Here is a 16,030-nt window from a genome sequence, read left to right as displayed (position 1 = left end):
TTTTTTTTTTTTTAGTAGAGATGGGTTTTCACCATGTTGGCCAGGCTAGTCTCAAACTCCTGGCCTCAAGTGATCTGCCTGCCTCGGCCTCCCAAAGTGCTGGAATTATAGGCGTGAGCCACCTTGCCCAGCCTCAAAAGCATAATCTTTTTTTTTTAATTATTATTTTTTTAGATGGAGTCTCCCTGTGTCGCCAGGCTGGAGTGCAGTGGCGCGATCTCAGCTCACTGCAACCTCTGCCTCACAGTTCCAAGCGATTCCCCTGCCTCAGCCTCCCAAGTAGTGGGGACTACAGGCGCGCGCCACCACGCTTGGCTAATTTTTGTATTTTTAGTAGAGATGGGGTTTCACCGTGTCAGCCAGGATGGTCTCGACCTCTTGACCTCAAGATCCACCCACCTCCCAAAGTGCTGGGATTATAGGCGTGAGCCACCAAGCCCGGCCAAAAATGTGTAATCTTAAAGAAATAAGGCTTATCACATCTGATTGCCTCATAATGGCACCCTCAAGAGACTCACAGGTGACACCACAGGGCCCGAGGGTGACAGGTATGCTGTCTGTGCCCAAACTCATGCACATCTGCACCCTTCTGGTCGCCCACGATTACAAACACTGTGCCTCCTGTAAATACATCTTTGTAGGTGTCAGTACCCCTGTAGGATAAATTCCAGGTACAGAATGGGAATTTGGAGATTAAAGATTATGCACTTTTTCAAGGTTAACCAGTATCTCAAAACTCTTCTCCAGAAATGCTGTACAATGCATACCCCATGAAGAGTAAATGGAAAGGCACAGGTGTTCTCACTTTAACTTGAGAGTTTTTTTTTTTTTTTGACATGGAGTCTCGCTCTGTTTCCCAGGTTGGAGTGCAGTGGCACGATCTTGGCCCACTGCAGCCTCAGCCTCCTGAGTAGCTGGGATTACAGGCGTGCACCACCATGCTCAGCTAATTTTGTATTTTTAGTAGAGATGGTGTTTCACCATGTTGGCCAGGCTGGTCTTGAACTTTTGACCTTAAGTGATTCGCCCGCCTCAGCCTCTCACTGTAATTTGAGAGTTTTAATTGGAGAACAGTAAGTCCTGTGGGTTTTGGTATATTTTTTTAAAATCCTCGGGCCAGGTGTGGTGGCTCACAACTATAATCCCAAGCACTTTGGGAGGCCAAGGTGGAGGCTCGCTTGAGGACAGGAGTTTGAGACCAGCCTGGGCAACATAGTGAGATGCCATCTCTACAAAAATAAAAAATTAGCCAGGTGTGGTGGCATGTGTATAGTTCCAACTACTCAGGAAGCTGAGGCAGGAGGATCACTTGACCCCAGGAGGTCGAGGTTACAGAAAGCTATGATGATGCTACTATATTCCACCCTAGGCAACAGAGACAGACCCCAAAAATAATAAATACAATAAAAATCCTCAACACTTAGTGTGGTACCTGGCTTGTGATGGGCTCTCAGATGTTTGTTGTTGGATAAGTAAATGATTTAAAAAAAAAATTTTTTTTTTTGGCCAGGCACAGTGGCTCACACCTGTAATCCCAGCACTTTGGGAGGCCAAGGTGCGTGGATCACGAGGTCAGGAGATCGAGATCATCCTGGCCAACATGGTGAAACCCCGTCTCTACTAAATATACAAAAATTAGCTGGGCATGGTGGCGTGTGCCTGTAATCCCAGCTACTTGGGAGGCTGAGGCAGGAGAATTGCTTGAACCAAGGAGTCGGAGGTTGCAGTGAGCCGAGATCGTGCCACTGCACTCCAGCCTGGTGACAGAGCGAGACTTTGTCTCAAGAAAAAAAAAAAAAATTTTTAGAAACAGGATCTCACCATGTTGCCCAGGCTGGTCTTGAACTCCAGAGGTCAAGCAGTCCTACCACCTCAGCCTCCCAAAGTGCTGGGATTATAGATATAAGCCACCTCACCCAGCCCCTAAATACATAAATGAATGAATGAAAGAATGCCACATATTCTGCGGCAGCCCTGCATTTCACACCCACATGAACACACACACTCATTACACTGCATGTGCCAACATTGACCATGCTCCTTTCCCTATTTCAAATGGGCCTGTAATGGAAGGTGTGGAGGTGGCTTTCCTCACCCCGGCTGTCAGAGCATGCTGGGGTCCTGTGTGGAGGGACTGAGTCCTGTGTATCCTCCACCCACACATGACGCCTGGCCGCGACCTCCATGGGTGCTCAGGAAGGAGCTGTTGAACAAGATTCAGGGGCACGTGGGACATCTGTGCTTGTCAGAGGCTGTGCAAGGCTCCGTGAGGGAACAGTTCCAAAGGCAGGTCCAGAAGGATGTTAGAGGCTGGGTTTCTTTTGAACAAAAGAGCAGCATGATGTGTTTGAAAAGGGTTGGCCTGCAGGTGTGCATGAGAGATGGGAGGGGAGAGACTTTCCTCCGCAGGTCACAAAGGGCAGGAGAGGGTTAGCACAGTAGGGACCTAGGGAGGGATAAGTGGAAAGTTGATTGTTGAGGCAGAATCAATAGGATTTGAAAACAGAGGGACTACAGAGAGGACAGCCATTGTCTGTTTTGAGCCAGGAGAGATTAGGAGGAGAGGGGAGGGTCATTACGAGGAATAGGCAAACACAGGCTAATTCTGGGAGCGGCCTTTACCTGGCTGTCCAAGGGTGTCCACTTGCTGTGACTGTCACCCAGATCTGTAAGGCCCAGACTGTAGGCACAGCACCCCATGAGCATCATTCCAAGTGGGCTGTCCTCGCTCATGGGTGCTGGCAGTGGGAGGAACTAAAACAGACAGCTGAAGCTTTTTTTTTTTTTTGAGACAGAGTCTCGCTCTGTTGCCCAGGCTGGAGTGCAGTGGCGCAATCTCGGCTCACTGCAAGCTCCACCTCCCGGGTGCACGCCATTCTCCTGCCTCAGCCTCCTGAGTAGCTGGGACTACAGGCACCCGCCACCACGCCTGGCTAATTATTTTTTTTGTATTTTAATTAGAGACGGGGTTTCACCATGTTAGCCAGGATGGTGGAGCTTCTTGAAGATAAAGTAAGATTGTTAGAAAATTGAGTCTCCAGGCTGGGCATGGTGGCTCACGCCTGTAATCCCAGCACTTTGGGAGGCCGAGGTGGGAGGATCACCTGAAGTTAGGAGTTCGAGACCAGCCTGTTCAACATGGTGAAACCCCGTCTCTTCTAAAAATACAAAAGTTGTAATCAATAAACGATTTAATTCTCTTGAAACAAACAAAAAACAAAAATTAGCCAGGCGTGGTGGCGCATGCTTGTAATCCCAGCTACTCGGGAGGCTGAGGTAGGAGAATCGCTTGAACCCAGAAGGTGGAGGCTGCAGTGAGCTGAGATCCCACCACTGCACTTGAGCCTGGGCGACAGAGAGAGACTCTGTCTTTAAAAAAAAAAAAAAAAAGGAAAAAAAAGGAAAATTGGGCCACCAAACTGGAAGGCTGTCTGCCAGCTAATAAAAGGGACACTTTTCCTTCAGCCATCTCAGAAAGAGCCTCGGTGCAGCCCAAAGAGACTGAGTGAGCCGGTGAGGAGGGTCCTTGAGTGTGAGGTGGCGGGAACCTTCAGTTCAGCCTGGCACTCAGGGAGAGGGGGTGTTTTCTGAAGCTCTGAGGCCAAGGGCCACAGTGGCCACGGGCTGCAGGGAGCTGGCACCAAGTATAGCCTGTAGTGTCTGCTTAAATAAGTACGTGGAGGCAGAGGAGGGCGTCTATGAAGAGACAGGGCCAAGCTTGTGTGATATGCACAAAAGCAGTTTGAGGAATATCCACTCTGATATAGTTCAGCCTCCCAAGGGGATGTATCCTGATGCCCTCATTCCTGGTGATGATTTTTCATAGACTTGGTGATAGAAATTTTAGAAACAGGCCAGGTGCAGTGGCTCACGCTTATAATCCCAGCACTTTGGGAGGCCGAGGCAGGTGGATCGCTTGAGCTCAGGAGTTCGAGACTAGCCTGGGCAACATGGTGAAACCCCGTATCTCCTAAAAATACAAAAATTATCTGGGTGTGAGGCTGGGTGTGGTGACTCACGCCTGTAATCCCAGCACATTGGGAGGCCAAGGTGGGTGAATCACTTGAGGTCAGGAGTTCGAGATTAGCCTGGCCAACATGGTGAAACCCTGTTTCTACTAAAAATACAAAAATTAGCCAGGCATGGTGGCGAGCGCCTGTAATCCCAGCTACTCAGGAGACTGAGGCAGAAGAATTGCTTGAACCCAGGAGGCGGAGGTTGCAGTGAGCCAAGATTGTGCTATTGCACTCCAGCCTGGGACACAGAGCAAGACTCCATCTCAGAAAAAAAAACAAAAAAAGGAAAATAGAGTTGCTGGCGGCTTTATTTTATGGTTCTATCATAATTTACTTAACCAATCTCATGTATTAGCTATTTTGGCTGTTTCTATTATAGTTTATGTTCTTATTATCAAATTAGACAAATTTATGTCTAATTTGCATGACTAATTTGTGCCATGGACATTCGCTGCCTGGGTACTGGAGACTTGTGGTTAAGTCTCTGCATGTCTGCAACTTTGTGCCGCCGTCTATTCTACCTTGAAAGTTTAACAGGGTGTGTGGATTCTTCTTGCAATCTTCCCACTTTTCTCATATTGCTTTTTCCAATTTTAATTGAGTAAGAAACAGTTTTGGAGAAGGTGGGACACTATCCTATATATATGTGTGTGTATATATATATATATTTTTTTCTTTTTCTTTTTTTTGGAGATGGAGTTTCGCTCTTGTTGCCCAGGCTGGAGTACACTGGCGTGATCTCGGCTCACCGCAACCTCCACCTCCTGGGTTCAAGTGATTCTCCTGCCTCAGCCTCCCTAGTAGCTAGGATTACAGGCATGTGCCATCATGCCCAGCTAATTTTGTATTTTTAGTAGAGATGGGGTTTCTCCATGTTAGTCAGGCTGGTCTCGAACCCCTGACCTCAGGTGATCCACCCACCTTGGCCTCCCAAAGTGCTGGGATTACAGGCGTGAGCCACTGTGCCTGGCTGACACTATCCTATATTAAGCACCAGGTTTGTGGTCAGTCCTTGGATCTGGTTGCTAATTTTTTTTGTCTCTTGTTCAAAATCCTGGTTTATAAAATTTGTTGCATGTGTGCTTAATAAACTAGCACTAAGTGTTGAAGTGGAAATCTCTTTTTTTTTTTTTTTTTGAGACGGAGTCTCGCCCTTGTCACCCAGCCTGGAGTGCAATGGCGTGATCTCGGCTCACTGCAACCTCCGTCTCCCGGGTTCAAGCGATTCTCCTGCCTCAGCCTCCCAAGTAGCTGGGATTACAGACACTCGACACCATGCCTGGCTAATTAGTAGAGATGGGGTTTCTCCACGTTGGCTGGGCTGGTCTCGAACTCCCGACCTCAGGTGATCCACCCACCTTGGCCTCCCAAAGTGCTGGGATTACAGGCGTGAGCCACTGCGCCCAGCCTGAAGTGGAAATCTCTAAGGAAAATTCTTACAAGGATATCGCTTGAGTTCCTTCAGTTTTGACTAGTGAGTTTTTGACAGAAAAGGTTCATCTGTTATGTAGGGAATAAGAAAGGGACACTTGTAAATGACTATATGATATAATCAAACAGAATTGTCATCTGAGCACTAATTCGGTAAGTAGCTGACCGTATTAAGATAGCCTGATTCTGGCCCGGTACGGTGGGTCATGCCTGTAATCCCAGCACTTTAGGAGGCCAAGGCAGGCGGATCATGAGGTCAGGAGTTCGAGACCAGCCTGGCCAACATAGTGAAACCTGTCTCTACTAAAAATACAAAAATTAGCCAGGCATGGCGGCACGCATGTGTAGTCCCAGCTACTCGGGAGGCTGAGGCAGGAGAATCACTTGAACCTGGGAGGCAGAGGTTGCAGTGAGTGGAGACCATGCCATTGCACCCCAGCCTAGGTGACAGAATGAGATTCCATCTCAAAAAAAAAAAAAAAAAAAAAGCCTGATTCTAAGAGAACACTTTTTTTTTTTTTTTTTTTTTGAGACGGGGTCTCTCTATCCCCCCGGCTGGAGTGCAGTGGCGAGATCTCAGCTCACTGCATCCTCTGCCTCCCAGGTTCAAGTGATTCTCCTGCCTCAGCCTCCCTAGTAACTGGGATTACAGGCAGGCGCCACCACGCTTGGCTAATTTTTGTATTTTTAGTAGAGACGGGGTTTCACCATGTTGGCCAGGCTGATCTCGAACTCCTGACCTCAAGTGATCCGCCCGCCTCAGCCTCCTAAAGTGCTAGGATTACAGGCGTGAGCCACTGTGCCCGGCCGTGAAGCCACCTTTTCACCCAGCCCCACCTGCACAAGCTGCAGCTCCAGGCTTTTTACTTGGGAGAATGGGATGCCATTGGCTGTGCTGCCCATGGCAGAATCTGGGAATGACCCTGGAGTCTTCCCTTCTCTGACACCCGTGTCCCAGGACACGAATCCTGGGGGTTCTCTGACTGCCCTGTAGCTGACCTGTAGACCCCACAGCTGTGTATACCTTGATGGTGGCTGCCCTTTGACTGCTTCCCCTGCAGTCCAGCCCTGCCCCTATCCAGGTCCCCTCTCTGCAGAGCTGGGACAGCATTTCCAAATTGTAGGGCCCATTATCTTGTTTCTCTGCTTAAAATCTTTCAGTGGGTTATTTCATCTTTTCTGGCGCTTTCTTTATCAGGCTTTTCCTATCCAGTTTTATAACAGCACCCCCACCCCAACACACACACACCCCACCCACCAGCCACAACAGGCCTACAGCTGCACAGTCCTGGGCCCAGGCCAGCCACACTGCCAATGCCAGCCTGCCACTTGCCTTTATCAGTATGCAGCATCTTGGGTGCCCCCTCTTCCCCAGCACTTCTTGAGACTCGGTTCAGGGGTTCAGGTGACCCCAGCAACAGGCGCCTGCCTGGCCCTGCTGCGTGCACACAGCTGTGACCAAGGTTTGCCCTCATGGGCTATGCCAAACTGTGACCTGTGTCTCCCCATTCCTCCCCAGACTGCGCTCTAAGGATGGCACTTGGACCCATGTCTTAGCGGGGTGCTCAGTGTCCATCATCCAATTTGGTGATAAAGTGGAGTATTCCTTTCTCCCGAAGGGTTCTATGCAAAAATCTTCAGACATAACACCAGTGCTCAGATTTTCTCATGGTTTGTTTTCTCTCCAGAAAATGAATTGTGACTTGTCCCGGTCTCTCTTATCTAGTGGTAAGCATCCGTGGCATTCAAGACGAAGATCCCCCTGACGCCCAGCTCCTGAGGCTGGATAACATGCTGCTGGCCGAGGGCGTGTGCAGGCCCGAGAAGAGAGGAAGAGGAGGAGCGGTGGCCAGGGCCGGCACAGCAACACCAGGTGGCTGTCCAAATGACAATAGCATTGAGCACTCTGACTACAGGGCCAAGCTGTCCCAGATCCGACAGATTTACCACTCTGAGCTAGAGAAATATGAACAGGTGATCTTTCTGCATGGAAGAGTTTCTGTCATGTGAATGCGCATTTGTCAAAGCGAAACACGGAACGCTAACCACCTTTCTTTCGTGGCGCAGAACAGGGAGTCCATGCAGTTGGTCGCTGCAGAGGTGGTCCATTGTTACTGAAAGCCCTTTCCATTTACTTAACAGTCACCCGCCGGTGTGTGAACTACAGGGGGTGGCAGGCGGCTGCTCCGCTGTGGAACCTGCTGCCCTGTGCCACCCTGCTGCCTAGTCACAGGCCGGCGTGTCTGTGCTCCCACCCCAGGCCTGTCGTGAGTTCACCACGCACGTCACCAACCTCCTCCAGGAGCAGAGCAGGATGAGGCCCATCTCCCCTAAGGAGATTGAGCGCGTGGTCGGCGCCATTCACGGCAAGTTCAGCGCCATCCAGATGCAGTTGAAGCAGAGCACCTGTGAGGCAGTGATGACCCTGCGTTCGCGGCTGCTCGATGCCAGGTCAGGGCCTGTACGTACCCAAAACCTCAAGGGCCGGCTCTGAGGGACTGGAGGGAAGTAGTGCTGGCTTGGGTTGAAGACAGCCCTGGAGGCTGTGTCTGCAGTCACGGTTGGAGGCCTCACAGCCTCTTGGGAAGAAGGCCTGAAGTATTGCTGTTTTCATTTTTATTTTATTTTGTTTTTATTTATTTATTTATTTGAGACGGAGTCTCACTCTGGTGCCCAGGCTGGAGTGCAGTGGTGCGATCTCCACTCACCACAACCTCCGCCTCCCAGGTTCAAGCGATTCTCCTGCTTCAGCCTCCCGAGTAGCTGGGATTACAGGCTCCCGCCACCATGCCCAGCTAATTTTTGTGTTTTTAGTAGAAACGGGGTTTCACTATGTTGACCACGCTGGTCTCGAACTCCTGGCCTCAAGTGATTGCTGTTTTCAGAACTACTGGAAAATCATACTCAGAACTAGAGGTGGGGGTGGTAGTGGAGTCCCAGCATATTAATGCCTACGAAGGCGGCTGTTTTTGCAGGCGCAAGCGGCGGAATTTCAGCAAGCAGGCGACGGAAGTGCTGAATGAGTATTTTTACTCCCATCTGAACAACCCTTACCCCAGCGAAGAAGCCAAAGAAGAGCTGGCCAGGAAGGGCGGCCTCACCGTCTCCCAGGTGACGTTCTCTCCTGCCACGTCTCGCCACGCCTGGGAGGAGTGGATGACTAGGTCCCATGAGGACACCCAGGGAAGTTTGTTAAATGTGTGCAGAGGCCAGGCATGGCTGCTGGAATCCCAGCACTTTGGGAGGATGAGGTAGGAGGGTCGCTTGAGGCCAGGAGTTCGAGACCAGCCTGGGCAACATAGTGAGACACTGTCTCTACAAAAAATTTAAAAAATTAGCCGGGCTTGGTGGTGTGCACCTGTGGTCTCAGCTCCTTGGGATGCTGAGGTGGAAGGATCACTTGAGCCCAGGAGGGTGAGGCTGCAGTGAGCTATGATGGCGCCACTGCATTCCAGCCTGGGTGACAGAGTGAGATCCTATCTCTGAAAAACAAAAAAAGTGTGGAACAGGAGCCAAGTCTCCAGGCTCTGAGTCAGCCAGGCCAGCTCAGATCCAGGCTCTGCATTACAAATGTGGGACTCCAGCGCTCTCCCCGTTCATCTGTGAGGCAGGGGTGCAAGTGTACCCACAGAGAGACCTGAGGACTTCCTGAGGGATGCAGATGGAATGCGAGGTCCCAGAGGTGATGCTGTGGAGTATGAGCTCCCTGAGGGACACAGACGGAGTGTGAGCTCCCTGAGGGTTACAGATGGAGTGTGAGCTCCCTGAGGGATACAGACAGAGTGTGAGCTCCCTGAGGGATACAGATGGAGTGTGAGTTCCCTGAGGGATACAGATGGAGTGTGAGCTCCCTGAGGGATACTGATAGAGTGTGAGCTCCCTGAGGGATGCAGATGGAGTGTGAGCTCCCTGAGGGTTACAGATGGAGTGTGAGCTCCCTGAGGGTTACAGATAGAGTGTGAGCTCCCTGAGGGATACTGATGGAATGTGAGCTCCCTGAGGGATACAGATGGAGTGTGAGTTCCCTGAGGTGATTGAGGTGGAGTGTGAGCTCCCTGAGGGATAGAGATGGAGTGTGAGCTCCCTGAGAGATACAGATGGAGTGTGAGCTGCCTGAGGGATACAGGTGGGGTGTGAGCTCCCTGAGGGATACAGATGGAATGTGAGCTCCCTGAGGTGATTGAGATGGAGTGTGAGTTCCCTGGGGGATGCTGTGGAGTGTGAGCCCCCTGAGGTGACGTGGTAGAGAGTGTGAGCTCCCTGACTCTATAGCCTGGTAGGCAGCCACCGGTGTCCTCTGTGGAACTGGGGGTGAAAGAGGGAGACACTAAGACCAAGAGGCTAAGAAATATTTCCGAAGGTTTTAACATGGAAACAGTAAGTCCAGGCAGCCTACGGCAGCAAGCCAGGTCCGGGCCATACCCCCGTGGCAGCATGAGTGTGTGGAACAGGGCCTGGGTGCCGCCCTCCCACCCAGGCAGGCACAGCCCCACAGCCTCTATGGCAGCAGGAATGGCAGGTGCTGACCCACAGCATGGCTTGCTGCATGTCACCACAGCCCTCCCTACTTTGCAGTTGGAGGGGCTGAGTTTCTAGTCCTTCACCACCATGCTCTGCTCCAACCCAGGCTAAGTCCAGTCAAGTCTCTGTGACAGAGAGCAATTGGAACCCCTCGGGGTCACGCAGGCAGCAAAACATCCTGAGGTCATAGTCACATATCACTTTGCTCATCGGGATCTGCTGTGGTGTCAGAAACAAGGCCAGAGCTGGAGCAAGGGGCTGCGCCTCTGGGTCTTCAAGGCCCCTGGAGAAGCGTGAGACATTTGGCCCCCAAGGAACAATTGTCTGGAGGACAACCAGGGCTGCTTCAACCAGGATGGAGCCTCTGGGGCCTCCCATGTGGATCAAGAGAAGGCTGCTCACACCCCAGGGGTAGGCAGACACTATGTTTGGAACAGAGAGCACACAGACAGGGATCCTTCTTTTTATACTTAACATTGCAAGGATAATGTAAGTACACCAAATGTTGGCCAGGCATGGTGGCTCATGCCTGAAATCCCAGCACTTTGGAGGCCAAGGCGGACGAATCACCTGAGGTCAGGAGTTCGAGACCAGCCTGGCCAACATGGTGAAACCCCGTGGCTACTGGAAATACAAAAATTAGCCAGGCTTGGTGGCACGTGCCTGCAATCCCGCTACTGGGGAGGCTGAGGCAGGAGAATCATTTGAACCAGGGAGGCGGAGGTTGCAGTGAGTTGAGGTCGCACCACTGCACTCCACACTCCAGCCTGGGTGACAGAGTGAGACTCCGTCTCCGAAAAAAAAAAAAAAAAAGTACAAAAATTAGCCAGGCTTGGTAGCACGTGCCTGTAGTCCCAGCTACTGGTGATGCTGAGGCAAGAGAATCACTTGAATCTGGGAGGCAGAGGTTGCAGTGAGCTGAGATCGCACCGCTGCACTCCAGCCTGGGTGACAGAGTGAGAAAAAAATGTTTGAAGTAGCAAAGGTCATCCACAATCCTCTTCCATCCCTCAGCTGTTTCATTTCTGTGTGTTATTGTACTATGCGTTTATTTTACTTGCTTTGAGATACTGAAATGTGGCCCTGGATGGACGTCTCCATGCCTGTAGGAAGGCGCTGGCCCTGGGGTGCTCACCCATGTGAATCTGCCCAGGGGACATTTTTGTTGTCACGACTAGAGAAGGGAAGTGCTCCTGGCACCCAGTGGGTGCCAAGGATGCCACTCAGCACCCTGCAGTGCACAGGACAGCCCCCACAGAGCAGATGGAGCCCAAGCATCAGCAGTGCCACCAAAGGTGACAAGCCCCTCCCTGGGGGACTCCAGTGCCAGTTTGCAGTCAGAGCTGGGCTGATTCCACCTTGGCCATGGACTAGCTCCTTTGTCTCCTGCCTCTGCTTTCTTACAGCAGGGACGATAACAGCTGCCTCCCAGGTCCTCATGAGGATGAGGCAGAATGATATATGAGGCTGGGCCTGGAATCCCAGCATTTTGGGAGGCCAGGGCGGGAGGAACTCTCAAGCCCAGGGGTTTGAGACCAGCCTGGGCAAGAGAGCGAGACCCTATCTCTAAAAAAAAAGAAAAAAAAAATTTTTTTTTTCTGAGACAGGTCTCACTCTGTTGCCCAGGCTAAATTGCAGTGCGATCTTGGCTCACTGCAACCTCTGCCTCCCAGGTTCAAGTGATTCTCCTGCCTCAGCCTCCCGAGTAGCTGGGATTACAGGCATGTGCCACCGTGTCCAGCTAATATTTGTATTATTAGTAGAGATGGGGTTTCTCCATGTTGTCCAGGCTGGTCTCGAACTCCTGACCTCAGATGATCCCCCCACCTCAGCCTCCCAAAGTGCTGAGATTACAGGCGTGAGCCACCACGCCCGGCCAAAAAACCTTTTTTTAATTAAAATTAAGAAAAATATATGAATATATGAGAAGTACTTATCCTAGCACCTGGTACATTCCAACTACCCCTTCAGAGTTCACCTTGTTTTCATTTGATAAGTTTGGGATTCGATCGCAGTTACTGGGTCCCCAGGTCTCCCTGGCTCTCACTTTTCCTGAAGAGAACACGGAACGTAACCTGCCGCCTGCTGCAATGGCAGCCAGAGGCGCTGTCCCTCCCGGCCCACCTCAGACAGTCTTGTTTTCCTTCCAGCCCCTTCCCAGGTCCAGGTTCCAGCAACACCCAGTTTTAGGCAGCAGAGTTCTAAGACACGCCGGCTCCAGGGTGTCCTCAACCCATGTGGACATCTCCCTGGGTCCGTAATTCAGAGGGCGCCACCTTCTCAGTCCCAGACTCTTCATAGCCCCAGGGTGCAGTGTTGTCTTCTAAGGCAGTGGGAGCAACGGGCACCCCAGGGAACCCACAGACTGCGTCGTGTCTCAGAAGTCGCTGGGTCAGCTCCTCCAGTGACTCCTGTGTGTCCGCAGGTCTCTAACTGGTTTGGCAACAAAAGAATCCGGTATAAAAAGAACATGGGGAGGTTTCAAGAAGAGGCTACCATTTACACGGGTAAAACGGCTGTGGATACCACAGAAGTTGGGGTCCCAGGGAACCACGCCAGCTGCCTGTCAACAACTAGCTCCGGTGAGTGAGGCTGGCCCAGGGACAGTCATCTGTACCCATGTGGACGGCCACTGAGCTGCATCTGGGGAGGCCACAGTGGGACCACATCGCCCTTCCCCCAGTGGTCAACTCTGTGTAACTCTTTCCTCTGTTTCAACTGTGAGAGTTCTGTTCCTCTTGGCCATGATCCCAACCAACAGATACCTGTGCTTTGGGGACAGAATGGCGATACTAATAAGAAAAGACATGAAAGGTCTGGGTGCGGTGGCTCACGCCTGTAATCCCAGCATTTTGGGAGGCCAAGATGAGTGGATCACGTGAGGTCAGGAGTTTGAGACCAGCCTGACCAACATGGTGAAACCCTGTCTCTACTGAAAATACAAAAAAAATTAGCCAGGCATGGGCTGGGTGCAGTGCCTCACACCTGTAATCCCAGGCCGAGGCGGGCGGATCACGAGGTCAGGAGATAGAGACCATCCTGGCTAACACAGTGAAACCCCATCTCCACTAAAAATACAATTCACAATAGCAAAGACTTGGAACCAACCCAAATGTCCAACAATGATAGACTGGATTAAGAAAATGTGGCACATATACACCATGGAATACTATGCAGCCATAAAAATGATGAGTTCATGTCCTTTGTAGGGACATGGATGAAATTGGAAATCATCATTCTCAGTAAACTATCGCAAGAACAAAAAACCAAACACCACATATTCTCACTCATAGGTGGGAATTGAACAATGAGAACACATGGACACAGGAAGGGGAATATCACACTCTGGGGACTGTTGTGGGGTGGGGGGAGGGGGGAGGGGGGAGGGATAGCATTGGGAGATATACCTAATGCTAGATGACGAGTTAGTGGGTGCAGCGCACCAGCATGGCACATGTATACATATGTAACAAACCTGCACATTGTGCACATGTACCCTAAAACTTAAAGTATAATAATAATAATAAAAAAAAAGAAAGAAAAAACAAATTATCTGGGCGTGGTGGTGGGCGCCTGTAGTCCCAGCTACTTGGGAGGCTGAGGCAGGAGAATGGTGTGAACCTGGGAGGCAGAGCTTGCAGTGAGCCAAGATCGTGCCACTGCACTCAAGCCTGGGTGACAGAGCGAGACTGTCTTAAAAAGAAAAAAAAAAGACAAGCCATGAGGGGACATGAGTAGTGTGGTGGGGAGGGCCCACTGGCCTGCCTGGGTGGGGGCTGAGGAGCAGAGGCCGGATGCTGAGGAGGGGCAGGAGCCACATTCGAGGCCTCCTGCCGGCTGAGGGGCTGGGCGGGTTCCACCTAAGGAGGCGCCACGACTCTGCCCACCCCGGCTCCCATCTCTTCCAGGCTCCTCTGGACCCTTCCCACTGCCCAGCGCTGGGGACGCCTTCCTCACCCTGCGGACTCTGGCCTCTCTCCAGCCTCCTCCTGGGGGAGGCTGCCTGCAGTCCCAGGTGAGTCTCAGGCACTGTCCCACAGCGCCCAGGTGGGTGGTAGGTTCTCAGAAAGGGTCGTCTTGTCAGCCACCCCCTCGGCCTTGGGGCAGCTTCCCCAGAGGTCCCAGCAGCCACACAGGCCATGCTGCGCGGCCACCTCTGGGGCACAGCTCTGCAGGGCCCCACTCTGTAATGACTGTGCCCTCCCCCACCTCCACTTGTCACCACGGCAGCCGCTGGGAACAGTCAGTGGGGATGAACCCCAAGATGAGGGCTTTGGCTGTGGAGGGGAAGGGCACCTCCTAGAGGACTGTGGGAGGACATGGTGTCCTTCCCTCAAGAGGGAGGGGCAGGCAGCCAGCAGAGGAGGCCAGAGGAGAGATGGGGCCTTCCCTCAGGCTCAGACCTCAGTGCCGCAGCTTGGCTGGGAAGGCAGCGAGTGGGGACCGTCTTGAAGACACTGAGGAGGCCCAGGTGTCATGTGCCCAGCACAGGCACGAGGCTGTGTGTGTGGCGTGTGCCAGGGCCCTGCAGAGCCGGGTGCCCCTCCCAACTCACCACTCTCTCCCAGGGGTGCAGAGAACGGATGCCTCCTGTGCTGTCTGTGGGGTCCCACCTGGTCCTGGGAAGCACACGTCCCACACTGTCCTGCTGTGGCAGCTGCCCCCCATCACCATGCAGCCCCCAGCCAGGGACACACGTGAGGGGCCTCACCTTGCCCTTTGCACCCCTGGGACCTGACTACGCGCCAGCAGCTGTGTGTCCACCCCAGTTCACAGCAGAGTGCCCCCAGGTGGTGCACCCGTCTGAGCTGCTCCCACACTCAAGGGCAGAGCAGTCCCAGCCACTTCCTTAACCTGTACCGTGCCCACCATAGTGGGGGTGGGTCCTGTGGACAAACGTCTTAGCGCCGTTGGATGTGATGCCGTCTCTGCACTGCAGACAGAGCCCCCACCCCTTATGACAAGTGGTTGCCTCCCACCCTCCTTGCTGCCCAGCCAGGCCAGTGTTGGGCCAGGTTTCAGAGCCCCTTTTTCCCACCGAGTCTCACCATGACACTCCGGGCGTCATCATGGGCTCCAGGCCTGACCTTGCCTCCCTGCCCCTCGCCGGGCAGGAGCCCTTGTTGTACCCGATGCCAGTCAGTCCTTTGCCTAAGCCCCAGGGAAGCCACTAGAGGCCAGTTTTCCTGCTGGGGAAGCTCGTCCATGTCCCATGTCAGGTGGCAAGGCCAGCTGTGACCCAGGACTGACCCCTCCATCCCTTCCCTCCTCCACTGAGCTGGAGGTCATCTGTGGATCTTTTCCAAGCCTTCCCAGGGACCCCTGGAGGCTCCGCCTGCAGCACATGGGCTGGGTAGTCACCAGTCTCACAGCCACCCCCTCTGATGCTCAGTCTCTGTCGTTTCAGGCCCAGGGTAGCTGGCAGGGGGCCACCCCCCCACCTGCAACTGCCTCACCTGCTGGAGACCCTGGCAGCATCAATTCCAGTACATCTAATTAAGTTTGGGGGATAAGCAGGAAAGAGCGCTGCGTGAGCTGCTATGTATCGCCAGCCGTTGCTTTGTTACTGAACGTGCCGCCGACGACCTCAGAAAACCCAGATGGGTGGTGGTGCCCATGAGCCCCTGCTCCTCAGCCAGGTCCGTGGCGCCGGCTCATGTGTCTGCTGCGACTCGAGATGGCCTGAAACGCCACTCATTCTCCCACTTCAGTTCGTTTTTTTGATAGTAATTTTATGGTAACGCTATGAATTGTCTGTTCTAGGACTGGGCACAGATTTTCCCATTAAAATTTTTGACTTATTTTAATTCCGATGTCTGTTTGCCAGATTTGTTTTGGGTGGTAGTTGACACCGGTCACAGCTGCAGTGTCATGTGTGCTGTGATTCTGCCACTCATCTGCGCCGCTCAGGCACAGACTCCCAACACCGTCTTCTGTGAGATCGTATCATTCTGTTCTGATTTTAAAATGTCCTGGCTGGGAGCAGTGGCTCATGCCTGTAATCCCAGCACTTTGAGAGGTCGAGGTAGGAGGATTGCTTGAGCCTAGGAGTTTGAGACCCG

General features: G+C 52.4%; 1 protein-coding gene across 1 annotated transcript in view; it reads left to right on the top strand.

Annotated features, from left to right (window-relative positions):
- The window catches only part of PBX4 (PBX homeobox 4), a 60,606-nt gene extending 44,831 nt beyond the window's left edge, over nucleotides 1-15,775 (top strand). Inside the window, exons 3-8 of the mRNA XM_008970975.5 lie at nucleotides 7,174-7,421; nucleotides 7,708-7,898; nucleotides 8,423-8,558; nucleotides 12,394-12,550; nucleotides 13,877-13,983; nucleotides 15,376-15,775. Of these exons, the coding sequence (XP_008969223.3) occupies nucleotides 7,174-7,421; nucleotides 7,708-7,898; nucleotides 8,423-8,558; nucleotides 12,394-12,550; nucleotides 13,877-13,983; nucleotides 15,376-15,468 (932 nt within the window). The 3' untranslated portion in view covers nucleotides 15,469-15,775. The remainder of the gene's footprint in view (nucleotides 1-7,173; nucleotides 7,422-7,707; nucleotides 7,899-8,422; nucleotides 8,559-12,393; nucleotides 12,551-13,876; nucleotides 13,984-15,375) is intronic.
- Nucleotides 15,776-16,030: the final 255 nt, after the last annotated feature.

This window comes from Pan paniscus, chromosome 20 (assembly GCF_029289425.2).
Source record: "Pan paniscus chromosome 20, NHGRI_mPanPan1-v2.0_pri, whole genome shotgun sequence".
In the NCBI taxonomy this organism is placed as follows: domain Eukaryota; kingdom Metazoa; phylum Chordata; class Mammalia; order Primates; family Hominidae; genus Pan; species Pan paniscus.
The sequence above is the reverse complement of the archived record's forward strand: the minus strand, read 5'-3'. Positions and strand labels throughout refer to the sequence as shown.